We start from the raw sequence: 17,543 nt of genomic DNA, 5'->3' as shown, positions 1-17,543 counted from the left end.
AGCTACAGCCCATGATTTTGCACTAGCATGTGATGGACTGAGGAAACCTAGATTACGTGCATCGTGCATAAACACACTGACAGGCGCCCCTTTGGTGGAGCTGAAGTTCCAAAGTAGACAACTTTATGTTGTAAGACAGCTCTAAACAGAAAATAAGAAATGCAATGTTCTGTACTCAATTTCAGATGGTATATGGGCCATTAACTGATTCTGCATCTTGTCTTATGAAATCTTCCAATAAATCATCAATGTCGATTTCCTCCATCTGAACTGTTTTATGCTAACGTTGGATATTAAACCTTCACTCCATAAAGAAAGCCCAGGCCTACCCTGCAGCATAGTTACATTCTGCTGAGGAAAGCGGATCAAGGGAGGGCTGGACAGTTTCCATTACAAGTTCGGAAGTTTCTAAGTCTGATTTTGCACCTGTGCGTCATTTGCAAGCATGTCATCATTGGAGTGAAATGAAGACCTTCAGCTCTGGGACGTAAAGCATGCTGAGGCTTCCTAACCATCAGACAAGTCTGAGCTTCATGAAATAGAACTGCAGCACTTAAGTCAGAGACTTTTTCTGAAAGGCTCCAAAACTGATCCACTTTACCATTCCAGATGTAACAGGGAGGTAACAGAATTAGTAGTGAGAACACGTCCTTGAAAGCCTGACAAGGCCATGCTTGAATCCTGCTACAGCATTTACTACCCCTGTGATGCTGGGCTAATGACTTAACCTCTCTGAGAAGGCTTCCCACTCTGGAAAAGGGGGCTGCTACCACCCACCTCAGGTGGCATCGATGTGGCATGAGTGAAATATGTAGGTGGGGAGGCTGACTGGTGCCTGATACAGAGCCTTGCTAGTTTCCCTCCCCTACCCTTCTCCCCTCATAAACTTGCATATTCCCCCTAATAAGTATCAAACCCCTGGGATAGACTGTCCTATTCTTTGTATCCACCAGTGTAGTGCCTTACCCTTAGAAGGATCAAAAAAGAACTGCTTCCTGCATAGTAACTATCAATGTTCTTAAGAGATTTGGATTTTTTTAAGTCTATTTTGAGGGGAAAGACTATTCCAGAACTACCCAACAATCCTTCCACATGTCAGCCCCTCCTCCCAATGCCCATCCCCTCCGTCCTCAGATCCCCTGTCTGATCTGCCTTGTGACCGTGGGGAAGATAGTCCACTGGACTGGCAGGGCTCCACACCACCCCAGGCCTTCCTCCCTCCCTCAAAGGTGAGTGTGACCCCATCTTCTCCCCACTCCCACGCCACTCCAACTCCAGCTTCTGAGTCTGGAAAAGGCCCTGCATCCAGGGCACAGCCCAGCCATCACAGGATCCCACCCTATGTTTTCCAACCCAGATGGCCTCAACTTCTTGCACTTGCTACACTTACTTCTGTTTTGTCCCCCCACCCCAGAATGGGATGGACCCTTGCAGAAAGTCTGGCCTATCCTGATGAAAGATGAAGGGTCCACATTTGGACCAGAGCATTAAAGGAGAAACAAGGTCTCCTGGACAGCATGGTGGTGTGGCAAAACCCTTCCCCAGGGGTGAGATGAACCAGGGGGAAGAACGTGAGGTCCTAGGTCAGCCAAAGCATCTCCCTTCACAGCTGACCTTGGGTGATGGAGTTGCAAACTAATGACATGCCCATCAGTGGCGGACATTAGCCTCAACAAATAAAGAATCAGCTATTTCTTGCCAACATGGGTTAAAAGTAAAGGCTGGTGCAGGTAGGGCCTATACATCTGCTAAGGTAAACCACAGACCTGGCTCTGAACGCTTATTGGCTAAAGCAGAGAGGAAGCCATGGTCACTTAGAGAGGTCCTTGTGTCCACCAGATCCAAACGAACTAGCTATTTAGGAGAAGGACATACTTTTCTGATACCTAGAAAAACTGCCCTCATAAAGGGGGCAAAAGAGTGGCATAGATTTTAGACTAGCCTCTGCCCCTTTATGACGGAAAGTTGCTCAGACAAAGTAAAGTAAATGGCATGGTCAAGGTGAAAGCAAAAGGAAATCTGGTGTCCGTTCCTCCAACAGCGTCCCTCCACGGCCAGCAGACCCCCAAGCCGGTCACCTCTTCACTGGTGACCACTGGCCAGTAAGCACCACCATGCACATCACCAGCGACAGCCAAGAACCGCGGGCCTAATGCATTCATTTAAAAGCCAGAATCAAGCAAGGTGCGGCAGACTTTGACTTCCAAGTTAAAATATCCCGTGAAAACCCCTCGGCAGCCGCTTAAATCAATTAGCATCTCACTTCCTCAAAACAAACAAACAAACAAAAATTAATAAGGGCTCATTTGTCACCAAATATAAGGAAGACCAAACAGGTTCCCCAAAGCAAGTGTTTGAATAGCTATCAAACACCAGTGGGTTGTGTGCTAAAAAAGCAAAAATTCGAAAAAATTAGAAAATAAAAAGATGACCAGGCTAATACATGGATCAAGGCAGCAGTTAAGTTTTTGTTTTTTAAAGCGATGAAGGCGGTAAGAAGGCAGCACAGAGGGAAATCTAGCTATTTTCAATGTAACATGTTCACAGCCTACCTTTTCAGACCCAACAACATACTCACAGGGCAGTATGAGAGAAAAAGAACAAAGGAAAAGAAAAGAAAGAGGAACAAGCAAAAATTAGAAACACACCAGAACAAAAATAACTTTGACAGCATGGTCAAGAATTGACGTGGGCTTTGATGAGGCCAGGGGCACACATGGACGTTCAGTAAAGCCCACCCACACCTACGGCCCCTGGGAAGGCTGGGGCCTCAGGTTGGCGGCACGTGCCGTGGAGCCTGTCAGCGCCTCAAACCAAAACTCCACCTACATCTAGACATTTCCTTCTGAGGCACAAAATGCAATCTCATTTCAGGTTGGACACTTTTTATCACCCCTACCAAGAGCTGCAGGAGAGTTAGGCTCTGTCCCTGCACCTAACTGTTGTTTTAAAAATTAGATAACTGAGATGAGTGAAAGCAACAAGGGATGAACAGCGACTGGAGGAGAATGTGTCTGAGTTGAGGTCACTGGCATCATTATCTCACTGAAGTGCATATGATGGCTGAGCGTTTACGGCACCGGCGAGAACAGAATGGACCCACCAGGAGGGAGGTTTCATTCACTCTGCGTAAACACTTGGGAATAGGATCAGCCACCATGCACCAAGCACAGTATCCTGAAACTAGTTATTCCTGCCCAATTGTGAGCACAGATTTCAAAAGGCAAAAACAAACTGGCCTTCTCTGGTGGGTCTGCAACCTCAAAGCCAAGAAGCTGATGAGCAGAAATGTCACCAGTGCCTCGTTTGGCAAGGCTAAGGCACTGGTCACGGGGTCAGGGCAGGGTTCCTGGCTTCAGCCACTCACCCACCAGTCTGTCCAGGGAGGGGAAGGCAGTCCCTGCCGAGGCCGCAGGCACCGTGATGCGGGAAATGCAGGCCGCTGTGTGCCCGTGAGGCCCCACCTTGTGAGGGATGATTGCCACGGCATCTACCCCACCTGACGCCTGGGGCTCAGCAGGAGGCAACAAGTGAGGCGAGGAGCTGGCCGGGAGTGGGCCTGGTGCTGGCAGCTCTGCCCCTCGGCGGTGCCTGGGCTCCTAAACCTTGCCACCTCGGCTCCGAGGAGCAGAAGGGGAGCGCTGGCATGTAGATCACAGGGTCATGCGAAAACTAAGTACGGATCATGGGTACGACATGCCTCGCCCTTTCCTTAGACCACACAGATGTGTCCGGGTGAGGAAGTGAAAATTCCTCCAGACCCTGCCAGGCACCACCTGCAGGAGTGGCTCGGGGACTCTGTGCCTCTCACTCATAGGGCTGCCTGCACCTTTTTCCTCAACTCTGTGACATCTTCTCCTCTAACTTATCAACAACCAGAAAGTCAGGTCTGACCTTAGGTAAGTTCAGGAAGCCCTGAGCACCTGCTCTGCAGCGGGCACTGCGGCACCCACGCCATGTCCCCCATCCTAACCTGGGAGACCATCGTGCGACCTGTACAGAGCGGGGAGGACAGACTCAGGGCCCAAGGCCCAAGGCCAGGAGTGACAGAGCTACCCGCACTCTCCCCAGCAAAGGGGAGCACCTCTCGGCAAAGGCGTGCATCTCGTCCTCTCCTGCAGGAGGGACACCACACTGGCCACACAGGGAAACTGAGCAGAGGGCAGAGAGGGGAAGCAGACGGCCCAGCAGAGCTCGTCTGCAATTCTGGTGACTTAATCACAGGGACAAAGTGAGGACTGAACTTTCCCTGCTCTGTCTGACACTCTCTGAGACACAGAAACTATGAACACACCTTCCTCTGTGTGGGGAGCTCTTTCGGAAGTCCCTGTGGCATTTCTGATACCCTAACCATAAGCGAGGGCTCTGGCGCTGCCATGGCGAGGCCGTCTGGCAGGAGGAGGAGCCTGAGCCCTGCAGGTGCCCGGACTGGGAGGCAGGAGGCCCGGGCCCGACCCCCAGCTCAGCTAGCACCTCGTTCTGCCGCCTCTCCGGGTTCAGCCCCTCATCTACACATTGAAGGGATGAGGCTGAATAATAGTCTTCACACTGTGCCGGAGGGCAGTGCTGTCCAACAGGAAAACAATGTGAGCCACGTAAATAAAGTTTTCTAGTTTGCACATCTAAAAAAGTGAAAACCAAACACTCACAACTGATTTTAATAACGTATTTTATTTAATCTAATATATGTAAGTGTTATTTCAACATGTAATCAATAAAAAAGAAATACTGAGATAGTTTGCATTCTTTTTCCTAGACTAGGTCTCAGCATCTGACGTGCATTTTACCTACAGCACGTCTCGGCTCAGACCAGCCTCCTCCACAGTCTTAGTGACAGTGGCTACCCTACGGGACAGCGCTCCAGGGGGTCCCACCAGGGCTCCCAGCTGAAAAGGGGCAGTAAGTGTCCACATGAACCCTAAAACGATTTCCCTGAACCAAAGGCTGTCCCATTTTTAAAAGTCTGAAAACCAGTGGACTGCACCCTTTTCCCCCCGCTGCAAGACTACGCTCCCACTTGCTTCTCCGCTTCTGGATGTTGGGAAGCCCCCCACGCTGAGGAGCCTGGGCTCCAGGCAGACTTACCTACTGTCCGTGTCCAGTCCCACGAAGTCCTTCTTCTCGAACGGGACGCAGAGGAGCGGGATCTTGTCCCCGGACTTGTCCGTGGCCCTGTCCAGGCGCTTGGACTCAAGCACGATGAACAGCGACTCGATGAAGTCCTCGATCCTCTTCTCCACCGTCCCGCAGTCCTCGTAGCCGGGGTAGAAGGCCACGTCGGTGCGCGGCTGCTCGGCCACCTCCCCCTGCAGCCCGAAGACGAAGAGCCGCGAGTCGTAGAGCGTGGAGCCGTACATCTCCTTCTGCACGTGGAACTTCTCGAAAGTCTGCGGCCAGTCCTTGGCCGAGAAGCAGTCTGTGATGGTGATGAGGCCCACGACCTTGCGGTGGGTCTGGAAGTCGCCCCACTCGTTGTTCTCGGGCGGGTAGTGGTGCCGATAGCGGATATAGAGCACGCGCTGCGAGTCGCGCACGCTGATCTGGCTCACGGATGAGATCCTCTTGTAGATCTTGAAGAAGTTCTCCTCCGAGACGATCCCCACGGGCTGGACCACCACGAGGAGAGTCTGGTGGTCCTCAGCACACTGCATGTAGTCAGGGACACTCATGGTGAAGACCCTGCCCAGAGAGAAGAAGAGGCTTTGAGGTGCACCGGGTTTTGCAGGCTGCCAGCGCGCTCGGGGACGTGGTGATGCCGGCGCCCACCAGCTGGAAGGCAGGGTAAGCCCCAAGCAGAGCTGTGGGGAACAGTCTGCGCTCGGAGTTCTGCATATGGCTATCACAGCTCTTATCACAATTCCCTGCTCTTGCACCAGGCCTGGAGCTCCTGCAGAAAAGGGGCCATCTCTTGTTTTCTGTTTCCAACACCTAGCCAGGCGCCAGGCACTGATGTGGAGTCAGCGCTCAAAAAGCTGAATAGGCCTTCCCTGGTGGCGCAGTGGCTGAGAGTCTGCCTGCCAATGCAGGGGACACGGGTTCGAGCCCTGGTCTGGGAGGATCCCACGTGCCGCGGAGCAAACTAGGCCCGTGAGCCACAATTGCTGAGCCTGCGCTCTAGAGCCTGTGCTCCGCGACGGGAGAGGCCGCGATAGTGAGAGGCCCGCGCACCGCGATGAAGAGTGGCCCCCACTTGCCGCAACTGGGGAAAGCCCTCGCACAGAAACAAAGACTCAACACAGCCATAAATAAAAATAAATAAATCAAATTTTAAAAAATAAATAAATAAAGCAAATAATTAAAAAAAAAAAAAAAAAGGCTGAATAAATGAACAACGGAAGGAACTGCTTCCCCAGCCCCTCAGCAGAACAGAATGAAAAGAACCACAGTGGAACCAGATGGTCTGGACTTGAACTCCAGTCCACTTGAGCTCCTGAACTGAAAAATAATGGCGATAATAAAACTTGCTTTCTAAGAAGACATCTGGATTGAGGAAGGCTGCAAAGGCAAAGTGCCGGGCGTCCTGCCTGACGTAGAAGGAGAGGCTATACGCGGTTCCTATCCCTCCTTTATGAGCTGTGTTTCCTTGGGAGAGTTTTAATAACCTGAGTGAATTTTGTTAGATGTAAAAAGAAAGCAACATCAACAATACTCCGATAAAAATTAAAAAAGAAAGAAAGAAAGAAAACAACATTACCTGATTCTCAGTACCGTTGAATTCAATTAGATAACCCACAGGAAAGCATCTGGCCCATAGGAGTTAATAAATGTTTGCTGAATGAACGAACAAACAAGCAAATGAATGCTGCCCCCCTTCCACAGACCATCAGAATGGCACTGCCCAGAAATGTGAAGCCCACGTTCCACCCCTGACTCTACACTAACAACGTCAGTGACCTGGGGCAGGCCTGTGTGCTTCTTTAAACCCCAGTTTTATCATGAATTAAAATGTGGATAATAACACAAACCTCAAAGGGTTAGTGAGTCAATATTCTGGTTTTAATATTGTACCATAACTTTGCAAGACGGTACCATCAAGGGAAACTGGGCAAAGGGTCCATAAGCTCTCTCAATATTATCTCTTACAACTGCATGGGAATCTACATTACATCTCAAAATAAAAGGTCTAATTTTTTTTAAAGGCTATTGACATTAAATGAGCTCATTGTATCAAATAAGGAATACACCGTACAAATAGGGAAACGCCTAGCCCGTTAGATACACTCAGTAAATCTTTCCACTGACCCCACTGGTCTCTCCTACTTCAGAGTACAGGGATGGGTACTCACGGCCAGAGGCCGCTGTACTGTGAAGCTAACAGAGCTAACAGCCCCCACTTGCAAGAGCCCCTTCCAAGGCCCTATATCTAATTTTGTATTTGTAATTGTGTTTTCTTTTTCTTGACTAGGAACTCCAAATTGCATAGCCTTCGGGTCACCAGAAGCTGACTACAGAGATCATGACAGCAGCCCTCCCAGATGAAACAATAAAAATAAAAGGCCATTTCCACTAGACCTCTGAGTAAGTCCAATGGCAGGGATTTCATCCTGGGCTGAGAGGAAGAGGACTGGGGAGGGAGGTGGGAGCAATTTGGGGCACGCAGATCCTGGGGCCACCTACCCCATGCTGGACTTCAGAGTCAACCCTCACCCTCCAGGAACTGCACAACACACCTGGACAGAGCAGCAGGAACAAGATTTTTTTTTTTTTTTCCCAAAAATGGGCAGAAGACCTAAATAGACATTTCTCCAAAGAAGACATACAGATGGCCAAGAAGCACATGAAAAGATGCTCAACATCACTAATCATTAGAGAAGTGCAAATCGAAACTACAATGAGATATCACCTCACACCAGTTAGAATGGGCATCATCAGAAAATCTACAAACAACAAATGCTGGAGAGAGTGTGGAGAAAAGGGAACCCTCTTGCACTGTTGGTGGGAATGTAAATTGATACAGCCACTATGGAGAACAATACGGAGGTTCCTTAAAAAACTAAAAATAGAATTACCATATGACCTAGCAATCCCACTACTGGGCATATACCCAGAGAAAACCGTAATTCAAAAAGACACGTGCACCCCAATGTTCATTGCAGCACTATTTACAATAGCCAGGTCATGGAAGCAACCTAAATGCCCATCGACAGACGAATGGATAAAGAAGTTGTGGTACATATATACAATGGCATATTACTCAGCCATAAAAAGGAACAAAATTGAGTCATTTGTTGAGACGTGGATGGATCTAGAGACTGCCATACAGAGTGAAGTAAGTCAGAAAGAGAAAAACAAATATCGTATATTAACGCATATATGTGGAACCTAGAAAAATGGTACAGATGAACTGGTTTGCAGGGCAGAAGTTGAGACACAGATGTAGAGAACAAACATATGGACACCAAGGGGGGAAAACTGCGGTGGGGTGGGGATGGTGGTGTGCTGAATTGGGCGATTGGGATCGACATGTATACACTGATGTGTATAAAATTGATGACTGATAAAACAAACAAACAAACAAACAAAAAAACGGGGGGTCTAGCCCTGCACTGTGCAATACAGGAGCCACTGGCCACATGTGGCTATTGAGTTCCTGAAAAAAAAAAAAAGAAACCTCTGACCTGCTAACAGGTCTTGTTTCTACCCAGGACACAAGTAGCTTCTGTGTATATTATCTCATGAAAACCTCTAAATAATATCACCCCAACTTTACACATGAAGACACTGAGGGAAGGAGAAGTCTGTCACATTGTGCAAGATCACAGAGAGGCCACATCAGCAGCAGTATTTAAACGCAGGCGCTCCCGCACCACCCCCCCCTCGACCCCAGCCCCTGCCCCGGCACTCACACTGTAAAGTGTGATACACTGCCCCCCGGCCCCTCCCTGCAATAATTCTCTGCAGTCTTTTCTGCACCTCCTGGAAAGAAGCAAAAGCACATCAACTTTCAACAGAGGGATGTCACCCCTTGGGGGACGTATCAAAATCTTAAGCACTGGGATGGGGGGGGGGGATTTGAGAGTTTTCTGTTTCTAAAAGGTGGCAAAGATATTGAAAAGCCCTTATCTAGTCTAAGCCTTCATTGTGCAGAGAAGAAAACGGAGGCCCAGAGTAGATGAGGAAAGGCCCTTATAAACAAATTTTGCTTCAGTGCAGCACCGAGCAAGCCCTGGGCACTGCTGAATGGGTGCAGGATCTGTGCAGGATCTGTAAGGCCCAGGAGAACAGGTGTTAGAAAAAAGAAAGAGAAAAATCATACAAGGTCCTCTCTCTACAATACCGTACAATGACGTTTCATCAAGTTATTCCATATTTGTGCATCCAAAATTAAGGTGGGCTAAATCAAGGTATAATAGGTCATAGAAATCAGGAAGTTTGAACCGTAATGGAAATTCCAACCTTTACTGTGGCTTTTCCCAATTCAAGCATGTGCTCAGTGGGCACTCCCTGCACCTGGCCCAGAGTTCTCCCAGACACAGATCTTTATTAACATGTCACACATCACACACAGGCCCACCAGAAGAAAAACACCTACAGATAAGATAGAACCAATGAAACTGAAAGCGGCCAACAGCATATATTATTCGCAAAAAGCACGCTGCTCCCCATCAGCAGCAGGCGGCGGAGAACTCGTTGCAAGCACCACGTGCATCGGGTTGGCTCCAGCGCTGGCTGTCACTCTTTGTGACCATAAGTGAGTCACGTAGCTTCACTGAGGTTAGTTTTCTCTTTTGTGCAAGGCTATGGTTGAAACTAATGATGTATAAAATCTCATCATTCACATCCCCAACATCTAATGAGGACTTCCCATGTGCCAGGCTCTGTACAGATGAAAAGGTAGGGTCCCAGATATATGCATGGGTAGAAAAAGTTTATATCATAAAGATGTTCATTCTCCCCATTTTGATATATAGATTCAACACAATTCTGATTAGAATTCCTATCAGATTTTTCATGGAATGTAACAAGTTAGTTTATGGTCAATAGCCAAGAAACTCCTGAGGAACGACCAATGGGGAAGGGCATTTGTCCCACCCGATATAACTGCTACTGGAACATAGGGTTTCTTTGTGGGGTGATGAAATGTTCTAAAATTGATTGTGGTGATGGTTGTACAGCTCTGTGAATACATTAAAAACCACTGAACTGTATATTTAAATGGTTGAACTGTATAGCATGTGAATTATATTTCAATAAATCTGTAGGGGGAAAAAAAAAACCTATAGTCAGCACAGTATTGGCACAGGGATAGAGAGAAAAATGGAAACGTCATCAAGCCCAGAACCAGACCCACATACGCATGGTAATTTGAAATACAGCTGAGGTGCCATTCTAGGACAGTAGGAAAGGACAGACTCTCCAATAGTAGTACTGGCACAATGCGTAATCCATGAGTAAGAAAAAGAGCATAACCCAATCAGAAAATGGACAAATTGCTCAAACAGACATCTCTGAAGAGGAAACTCAAGCAGCCAAGACGTGTACAGTAAGATGCTCCACCTCAATGGCGATCAGGAGATAGCAAATTAAAACCACAGGGATAGACCATTTCATACCCACCTGACTGACCAAAAAAAAAAATTATCGTGGTAACATATACATAATACAAAACTTACCTTTTTAAATGTAGAGTTCTATGGCATTAAGTACACTTACATTGTTGTGCAACCATCTCCAGAACTTTTTCACCTTCACCACTGAAGCTCTGTCCCCATGAAACACTAGCTCCCCATCCCCCCACCCCCGGCACGCCCCCATCTATTTTCTGTCTCTATGAATCTGACCACGCTAGGCACGTCACATAAGTGAAATCATATGCTATTTGTCCTTTTGTGACTGGCTTATTTCACTTAGCAGAATGTCTTCAAGGTTCGTCAGTGTTGTAGCATGTATCAGAATCTCCTTCTTGTTTAATGCTGAATAATATTTCATTGTATATATATACCACATTTTATTTATTCATTCATTGAAGGTCATTTGGGTTGTTTCTAGCTTTGGCTACTATGAATAATACTATTATGAACATGGGTATAAAGACAAAATGTTTTAAATATAAAAACACCACGTTTGCAAAAATGTAGACCAAAGGTAACTCTCCTATTTGACAGGTGGCATGTATTCTGGCATGTGGCTGGCAGGTTCACAGAAGCAAGAACTGAAGAGAACGCAAATGTCCACGGTCAGGAGAATGGGTAACTAAACTGTGGTCGTTTAACACAATGAAATACTTTAGAACAGTGCAAATGAATGACCTAGAGCTACACTGCAGGAACAAAGATGAATCTCAAAAACATGATGGGCAAATAAAGCAAGTTGTGGATTAATACAAGCAGCACCATTCCATTCATGTAAAGTTCAAAAACAGGCAACACTTAAACAATATCTTGTTTACACATATGGTAAAATTATAAAGAAAAAGTAAATTTGGATAGTGGTTACCTGGGTGGCAAAGAGGAATGCAGTTTGAAAGGGAAGCAGTGGCTTCAGAAGCAGTAGTTATGTTCTGTCTCTTAAGCTAGATGGTAGATCCAGCGATGCTTGTTTTGCCATTCTTTAAACTGCACGTACATGTTAAACGTTTAACATAAGAGTTAAAAAAGGAAGAAGGGGGACTTCCTTGGCGGTTAAGACTTCGCCTTCCAATGCAGGGGGTGCGGGTTCCATCCCTGGTCAGGGAGCTATGATCCCACATGCCTCGCAGCCAAGAAACCAAAACATAACACAGAAGCAATATTGTAACAAATTCAATAAAGACTTTGAAAATGGTCCACATGAAAAAAAAAAGGAAGAAGGTCGAACTTCAAAAAGCTTACAGTGCGTGTTTCAGCAGGTTGGCTAGTTTCAGGGCCTGGCCCCAGCCCTTCTCATCTATCAGGAGCTTATGTGCTACTGCTCCTGCCAACACCCCTCTTCTATAAGCAAAAAAGTTGATGCACAAAAAAGGCAAGTGTGTTACAGGTGCAGAGGTGGCCTGTGGTTCTGACACAGGTTGAGGACAGAAGGTGTTCAATTTCTCTAGTCTGAAGTCAAATGAGAAAAATATGAACAATGTATATTAAGCTTCCCATAAAACTAAAGTAAATTTAGTAAGTGCTTTATAAATATTAACTACTATTGTTATCATTTATTTTTAGGTTATGAACTGTCTCATTTTTTGCTGTTAAAACATTCTTTTTTTTTTTTTTAATTGGCTGCGCCCCACGGCTTGTAGGATCTTAGTTCCCTGACCAGGGACTGAACCTGGGCCACCGCAATGAAAGCACAGAGTCCTAACCACTGGACTGCCAGGGAATTCCCAAACATTCTTGCTTTTATAAAACAATAGGGGGGGGAGATGGGGCTTGTTTTTCCATTATTCTGTCTGGGCAAAAATAAAAATTGACAAGCCTATGATTGGCCCTCCAGCTTTTTAGCGCTTACCAATCTATGAAATCTAAACAATGAAGTCACCCTGGACTAAAAGACCCCTCTGGGTCCCTTCCAGTTCCAACTAGGCCCTGAAAAGCAGACCAGCAATCAAATCCATGCCACAGCTCAATAAACCTTACAACCTCAGGCAAGGGTTTTCCCTGAAGCAGCTCAGTATTAGCAAACTTCTTGTTCACTTTTGCCCCAGATTCAAAATATGCAAGTACCACGGGAGAAAATTTGTCTCATATAAGGTAGGAAAAGGGCTGCACTGGGCACTTTACAACTTATCATAGTTAGACTTCACAACAATCCTAAGAAACAAGCATTCCCATTTTCAACCTTACAGATGAGGAACCAGGCTCAGTCAGCTGCTCAAGGTCTCCTAATCTGCAAGAGGTAAACTGGAGCCAGGTTCCAGAGTCCATGCTTTTCCACTACTTTCTTCAAGGGAGAAAGAATCTGATGAAATAAGCCCTGGCACTGAGCCAGCTCTGGTGTCTGAGACTAATCTAATACAAATATTAAAACGTCAAGAATACGTTTCTTCAACTTGGTAGTTCCTCAAAAAGTTAAACATAGAGTTACCATATAAACAGCAGTTCTACTCCTAGGTGTATACCAAAGAGATTTGAAAATACATGTCCACACAAAAACTAGTACGCTAACATCCATAGCAGTATTATTCCTAAGAGCCAAAAAGTGGAAACAACGCAAGTGTCCATCACCTGATAAATGCATAAACAAAATGTGATCTATCCATAACAATAGAATATTACTCAGCCATAAAAAGGAACAAAGTACTGACCCTACTACAATATGGGTGGACCTTGAAAACGTTATGCTAAGTGAAAGAAGCCAGGCACAAAAGGCCACATACTGTATGATTCCATTTACATGAAATGCCCCAAATATGCAACTCCTTAGAGACAGAAAGTAAATCTGTGGCTGCCCAGGGCTGCAGCAGGGGAGACTGCCAACGGGTATGGAATTTCTTTCTGAAGTGAGGAAAATGTTCTGGAATAATAATGGTTGCACAACTGTGAATATACTAAAACCCACTGAAATGTACAATTTAAATGGGTGGACTTTATCGTATGTGAACATTATCTCAATAACGCTGTTATTTGATCAAATATTTCTTGACAACTATTTTTCCCTCTATACTATTGGACTGCCCCACAATTTAAGAAAAACAAAACAAAAAACCTTGCCAGGACATCTTTAGGACTGCAATATTCCTGGTTCTCCAATATCATGCCTCTAGTGCTGCTATTTCGTGTTAAGGAATACTAGCTGGGCTGGACTAGGAAACGACTATAAAACTACGTTTTAAAAATCGCCAGTCGCGTTTAAACTGGGGCGGGGAGATGATGGAGGATGTCACAGCCTCATACCCTCAACTCATCTTTAACTAAACCGAGCCCTGCTTTCAACACTGTAATCCCTCTCTCTATAAAAACACGTGAAATCCACAAGCACCCCACCGAACACCAGAAAACTCCGTGTTAAAGGGCATTCACGTGGGGCAAATGAGCGGGGGGAGGAGACCAAGGCAGGCACTGTGCTCTCTCTTCCCGAGACTTGGCCAGGAGAAGCCGGACTTCGCAATTCGAGGAGCTCATCCCCGGGAATCAGCGCCTGCCGCCGCCGAGCGGGATCTGAGACACTTTGAATCCAAAAGAGGAGTAGGAGGAGGAAAAGGGAGAAGAGGGCCTCCCGGGGCCGCGGGGAGGGGAAGGAGGCCGGGGGCGCAGGCTGCAGCGCCGCCCGGAGGCCGGCCCCAGCCGCGGGTCCCAGCCGGGTCCCCAGACCCGCCGGCCCGGGGGCAGGGGCCGAGGAGAGGGAGGCCGGGCGGAGGGGACCCGCGGGCGGAAGAGCGGAAGGGGACGACCGCAGAGAGCTAAGGAGAGCCAGGGCCGGGCCCGAGAGGCGGCAGGTGCGGGCCGGGCCCTCGGCAGGTGCGGACGCGGCCCTGGACGGGTGTGGCCGGGCTCCGGGCAGGTAACGGGGCTGGGGCAGGTGGCCCGAGCAGGTGTGGGCTGAGGCGAGCCCCTCGGCGGGACACACGCTGGCTGGCGCCCTCGAGCGCCGTGACACACGGACAGCCCTCCCGCAGCCTACCCGACACCCTCCCTGCCCGGGAGCCCCCCACCTTGCACTTACACAGCCGGACCCCCGGGCCCGGAGCCAACGGCCTGGCGGGCGGCGGGGCCAAGCAGCCTCTTCGGACGCTCCCCCGGCTCAGAGCTGGAGCTTCCGACTAGCGGCTGAGCCGGCACCGCCCCTGCGCATGCGCAGGGCCCGTCCCGGGCCGGCGTTCCGCTCCGGGTTTTGGAAGAGACGCCGGGGAAGCGAGGGAAGGAGGAGGGGGAGGAGAGGAGTGATGAAAAGTGGAGGGAGCTAGATGGTCGCAGGGAGGGGCAGGGAGGAGGAGGGAGATGGAGGGACCCAGAGGGAGAAAAGGGGAAGGAGAGCAGCTGAGACGGAAAGAAAAGCTTTGGCTCCTGGGGCCGCGCACCCCGAAGGAGATGCCACTCCCGCCTCCGCGCGCCTTTCCAAGCCCTCAAGGCGCGCAGCTCAAATTTCACCTCCGTGGTGGAGCCCTCCAGCCCAGGCCTCTGCAAAACCCCTACGGCATCACGCTCCTTGCCCACGCGCCGAGCCGGGCTTCGTGTCTCACACCCGCAGGCGTTGTCGCCAGCGCTCTGAACTACCTTGGGGAGAGTAGAAGTTCCCCTTTTACAGGCTGAGAAACTGAGGCTGCGTGTCTCCAGGGCATGCCTTATGTGCAAGGTCACAGGGGCTGGGCGGGGCCGGGAAGTAGAAGGTCAGAGCCCGAGCCCCAAGCAGACTGCCCAAGGGCTGATGCTTGGTCCCCATTCCTCCTTGGAAAACCACTCCTGACTCTGGGGGTCCCGTCTACGGCTCCAAATAGGCCCCCTGGTGTGGCACAGCTGTCCTTAGTTCCAGAGCCCAGCTTGCTAGTTAGGGGCAGAAGGGGTTATCCAGGTTAAAAATAAAAAAATAAAACTTAAAAAGGAATTCACATACATAGGTTGGAATGTGCATAGCATATTTGAAAAATACATTAGTAATTGTCAACAGTGGCATCTCCAGAGAGGGTTGAGAGAAAGAGGATGAGGGAGACGTTCTTTCCCTTGCATATTTTGTGTTCTGTTTGAATTTTTTTTACCATATGCATGTATCTCTTTTTCAGTAAGAAAAAAAAAAGTGTAATGGTGGACAGGAATAGTTCAGCCAATACAGCAGCCATGGAAAAACTGAGCCATCACTTTTACTTTAATCCAGCAAGCATTTATTGACTCTCTGCTCTGTGACCAGTGTTGTTTTATGACTTTATTATTTATATTTTTTATATAAAATAATAATGCAAAATAATAATAATAATAATAATAATGCGCTATCCCTCATCCCTGCCCTGGGCCAGTGGAAAACCAAATGAGTTTTTATTGAATTGTTTTCCAAAGAGTAGGAATGAATTATAAACAGAACACATCTTCAGGGCAAAACAGGTGGAACGGATTTCCAGCACACCAGACAGCCAGGAAGGATTTTCAACACAGGCGCCCAGAGGCTAAGAGAGAACGCTTCCAGGACCCTACAAAAAGCCGCCCAAGGTGGCTTCTCCGTGGCGCTGAGAGCACAGGTTGACAATTACAGAACACAGAAAACAGACATTAAAAGAGGCCACCCTTTATGGAGGTCTAAGTGCCAGGAATAGAGCTCCCTGTTTAGCACACGGTGTCTTCATAAGATCGATACAAGGTAGCTATTCTTAGCGCTGAGGTCCAGAAAGAACACTCCACTTGGCACACAAGCGGCTGGTGCTATTTAGGATTCAAATCCCAGGCTGTCTGACTCTGTTGCCTGCGCTCTTTCCGTAGTCCTTCTTTGTTCTCATTCTCTCTATAAATGAATAAGAGAAGCAATTTGGAAAGCAAGATTGAAAGCTGGCAAAAGGAAACACTGTTATTTTTGTACAATGTTTCTGTTTACAATGTACTCACATTAATTTATTTTATTGTCCCAGCAAATCTGTGGGGGAGGGAGGGAGGAGACTACTCTGCATTCTGACCAATGAGAAAACTGAGGCTCAGAGAATGTAAAGGCTTGCCACAGCCCCCCAGCCATCAGAGAGAGGTGTCCAGACTTGTCCCAGGTATGTCTTGCTTCTGGAGTTATGTTGCTTACGTAGTTTTAACGTTTCCTGAGCATCTCCTCTGAATGCTGAGAATTCAACGAATATACCAAACTTGCTCTCAAGGAGTTTTAGACACTTAAAGTTGGATTGGAAGGAACATCTAAAATCATCAAGTCCAACCTCACACCCACACCAGAACCCCTCTATAAAAAGTCCTAACAGAGGTGGAAAGTTTCATACAATGATACAGAGCCCTGTTAGAAAGTTCTCTCATAAGGCAAATCTACTTCCCTGAAACATCCAATCATGCATGCAATCTCAAAGATGAAGACCAATGCCCAAAAAGGCTTGGTGGGGTTGAGAATTACCACTGAAACCAGTCAAGAGTGCAGGTCAGAGCATAAACTCCATTACTCACTAACTATATAACTTAAATATCTTCACATATAAAATGGGTATAATCACTTCATAAGGTCACTCTCAGGATTAATAAAAGCAAGTATGAGAAAGCACTTTGAGACAGAGTGGGATAGATCTAAGTTCCGTCTCAATTCTTTCAAATGCTACTTGTATGGCCTTGGGATAGGGTGATCATATATCCTGATTTGCCTAGGACAACCCCAATATATGCCTGTTGTCCTGGCTAAAAGTGTTCTGGTTGGGTGATATGATCACCCCAGTTTGGGCAAAGCCCATCACCTCTTAGGATTTCTGATCCACCAACAGTATTATAAAGGTTTCCTTACTCCTTTCCATGTTGTAGGGCTCTATTCTACCATGCAGTCCACTTGGATACTTCTCCATAGGGCCATGTCTCACCTGGGCTTTCTAGTGCCCAAGCCAATAGGGAACAGATTTGCTTATTTATCAACATGAAGAACCAGCCACTTGAGCAGGCTTTCACACCTACTCCCTCAAAATAACAAAATCATGGTAGCTACCATTTACCCAGCAGGTAAAGTACAATGTGCTT

The 17,543-nt window shown here is 47.5% G+C and overlaps 1 protein-coding gene across 7 annotated transcripts in view; it reads right to left on the bottom strand.

Annotated features, from left to right (window-relative positions):
• TRAPPC9 (trafficking protein particle complex 9) overlaps positions 1-17,543 on the bottom strand; it is a 549,215-nt gene that overhangs the window by 497,691 nt on the left and 33,981 nt on the right. For 4 of the 7 annotated variants that reach the window (XM_036830233.1, XM_036830236.1, XM_036830234.1 and 1 more), the window contains one exon: positions 5,086-5,679. In XM_036830233.1, coding sequence (XP_036686128.1) covers positions 5,086-5,679 — 594 coding nt within the window. Of the gene's footprint in view, positions 1-5,085; positions 5,680-14,560; positions 14,681-17,543 lie in introns of those variants that run through there. The other 3 variants (XM_036830237.1, XM_036830239.1, XM_036830238.1) reach the window with 2 other exon arrangements.

The sequence above is a fragment of the Balaenoptera musculus genome, chromosome 17 (genome assembly GCF_009873245.2).
Source record: "Balaenoptera musculus isolate JJ_BM4_2016_0621 chromosome 17, mBalMus1.pri.v3, whole genome shotgun sequence".
Lineage (NCBI taxonomy): Eukaryota > Metazoa > Chordata > Mammalia > Artiodactyla > Balaenopteridae > Balaenoptera > Balaenoptera musculus.
This window is presented reverse-complemented; position numbering and strand designations above follow the sequence as displayed.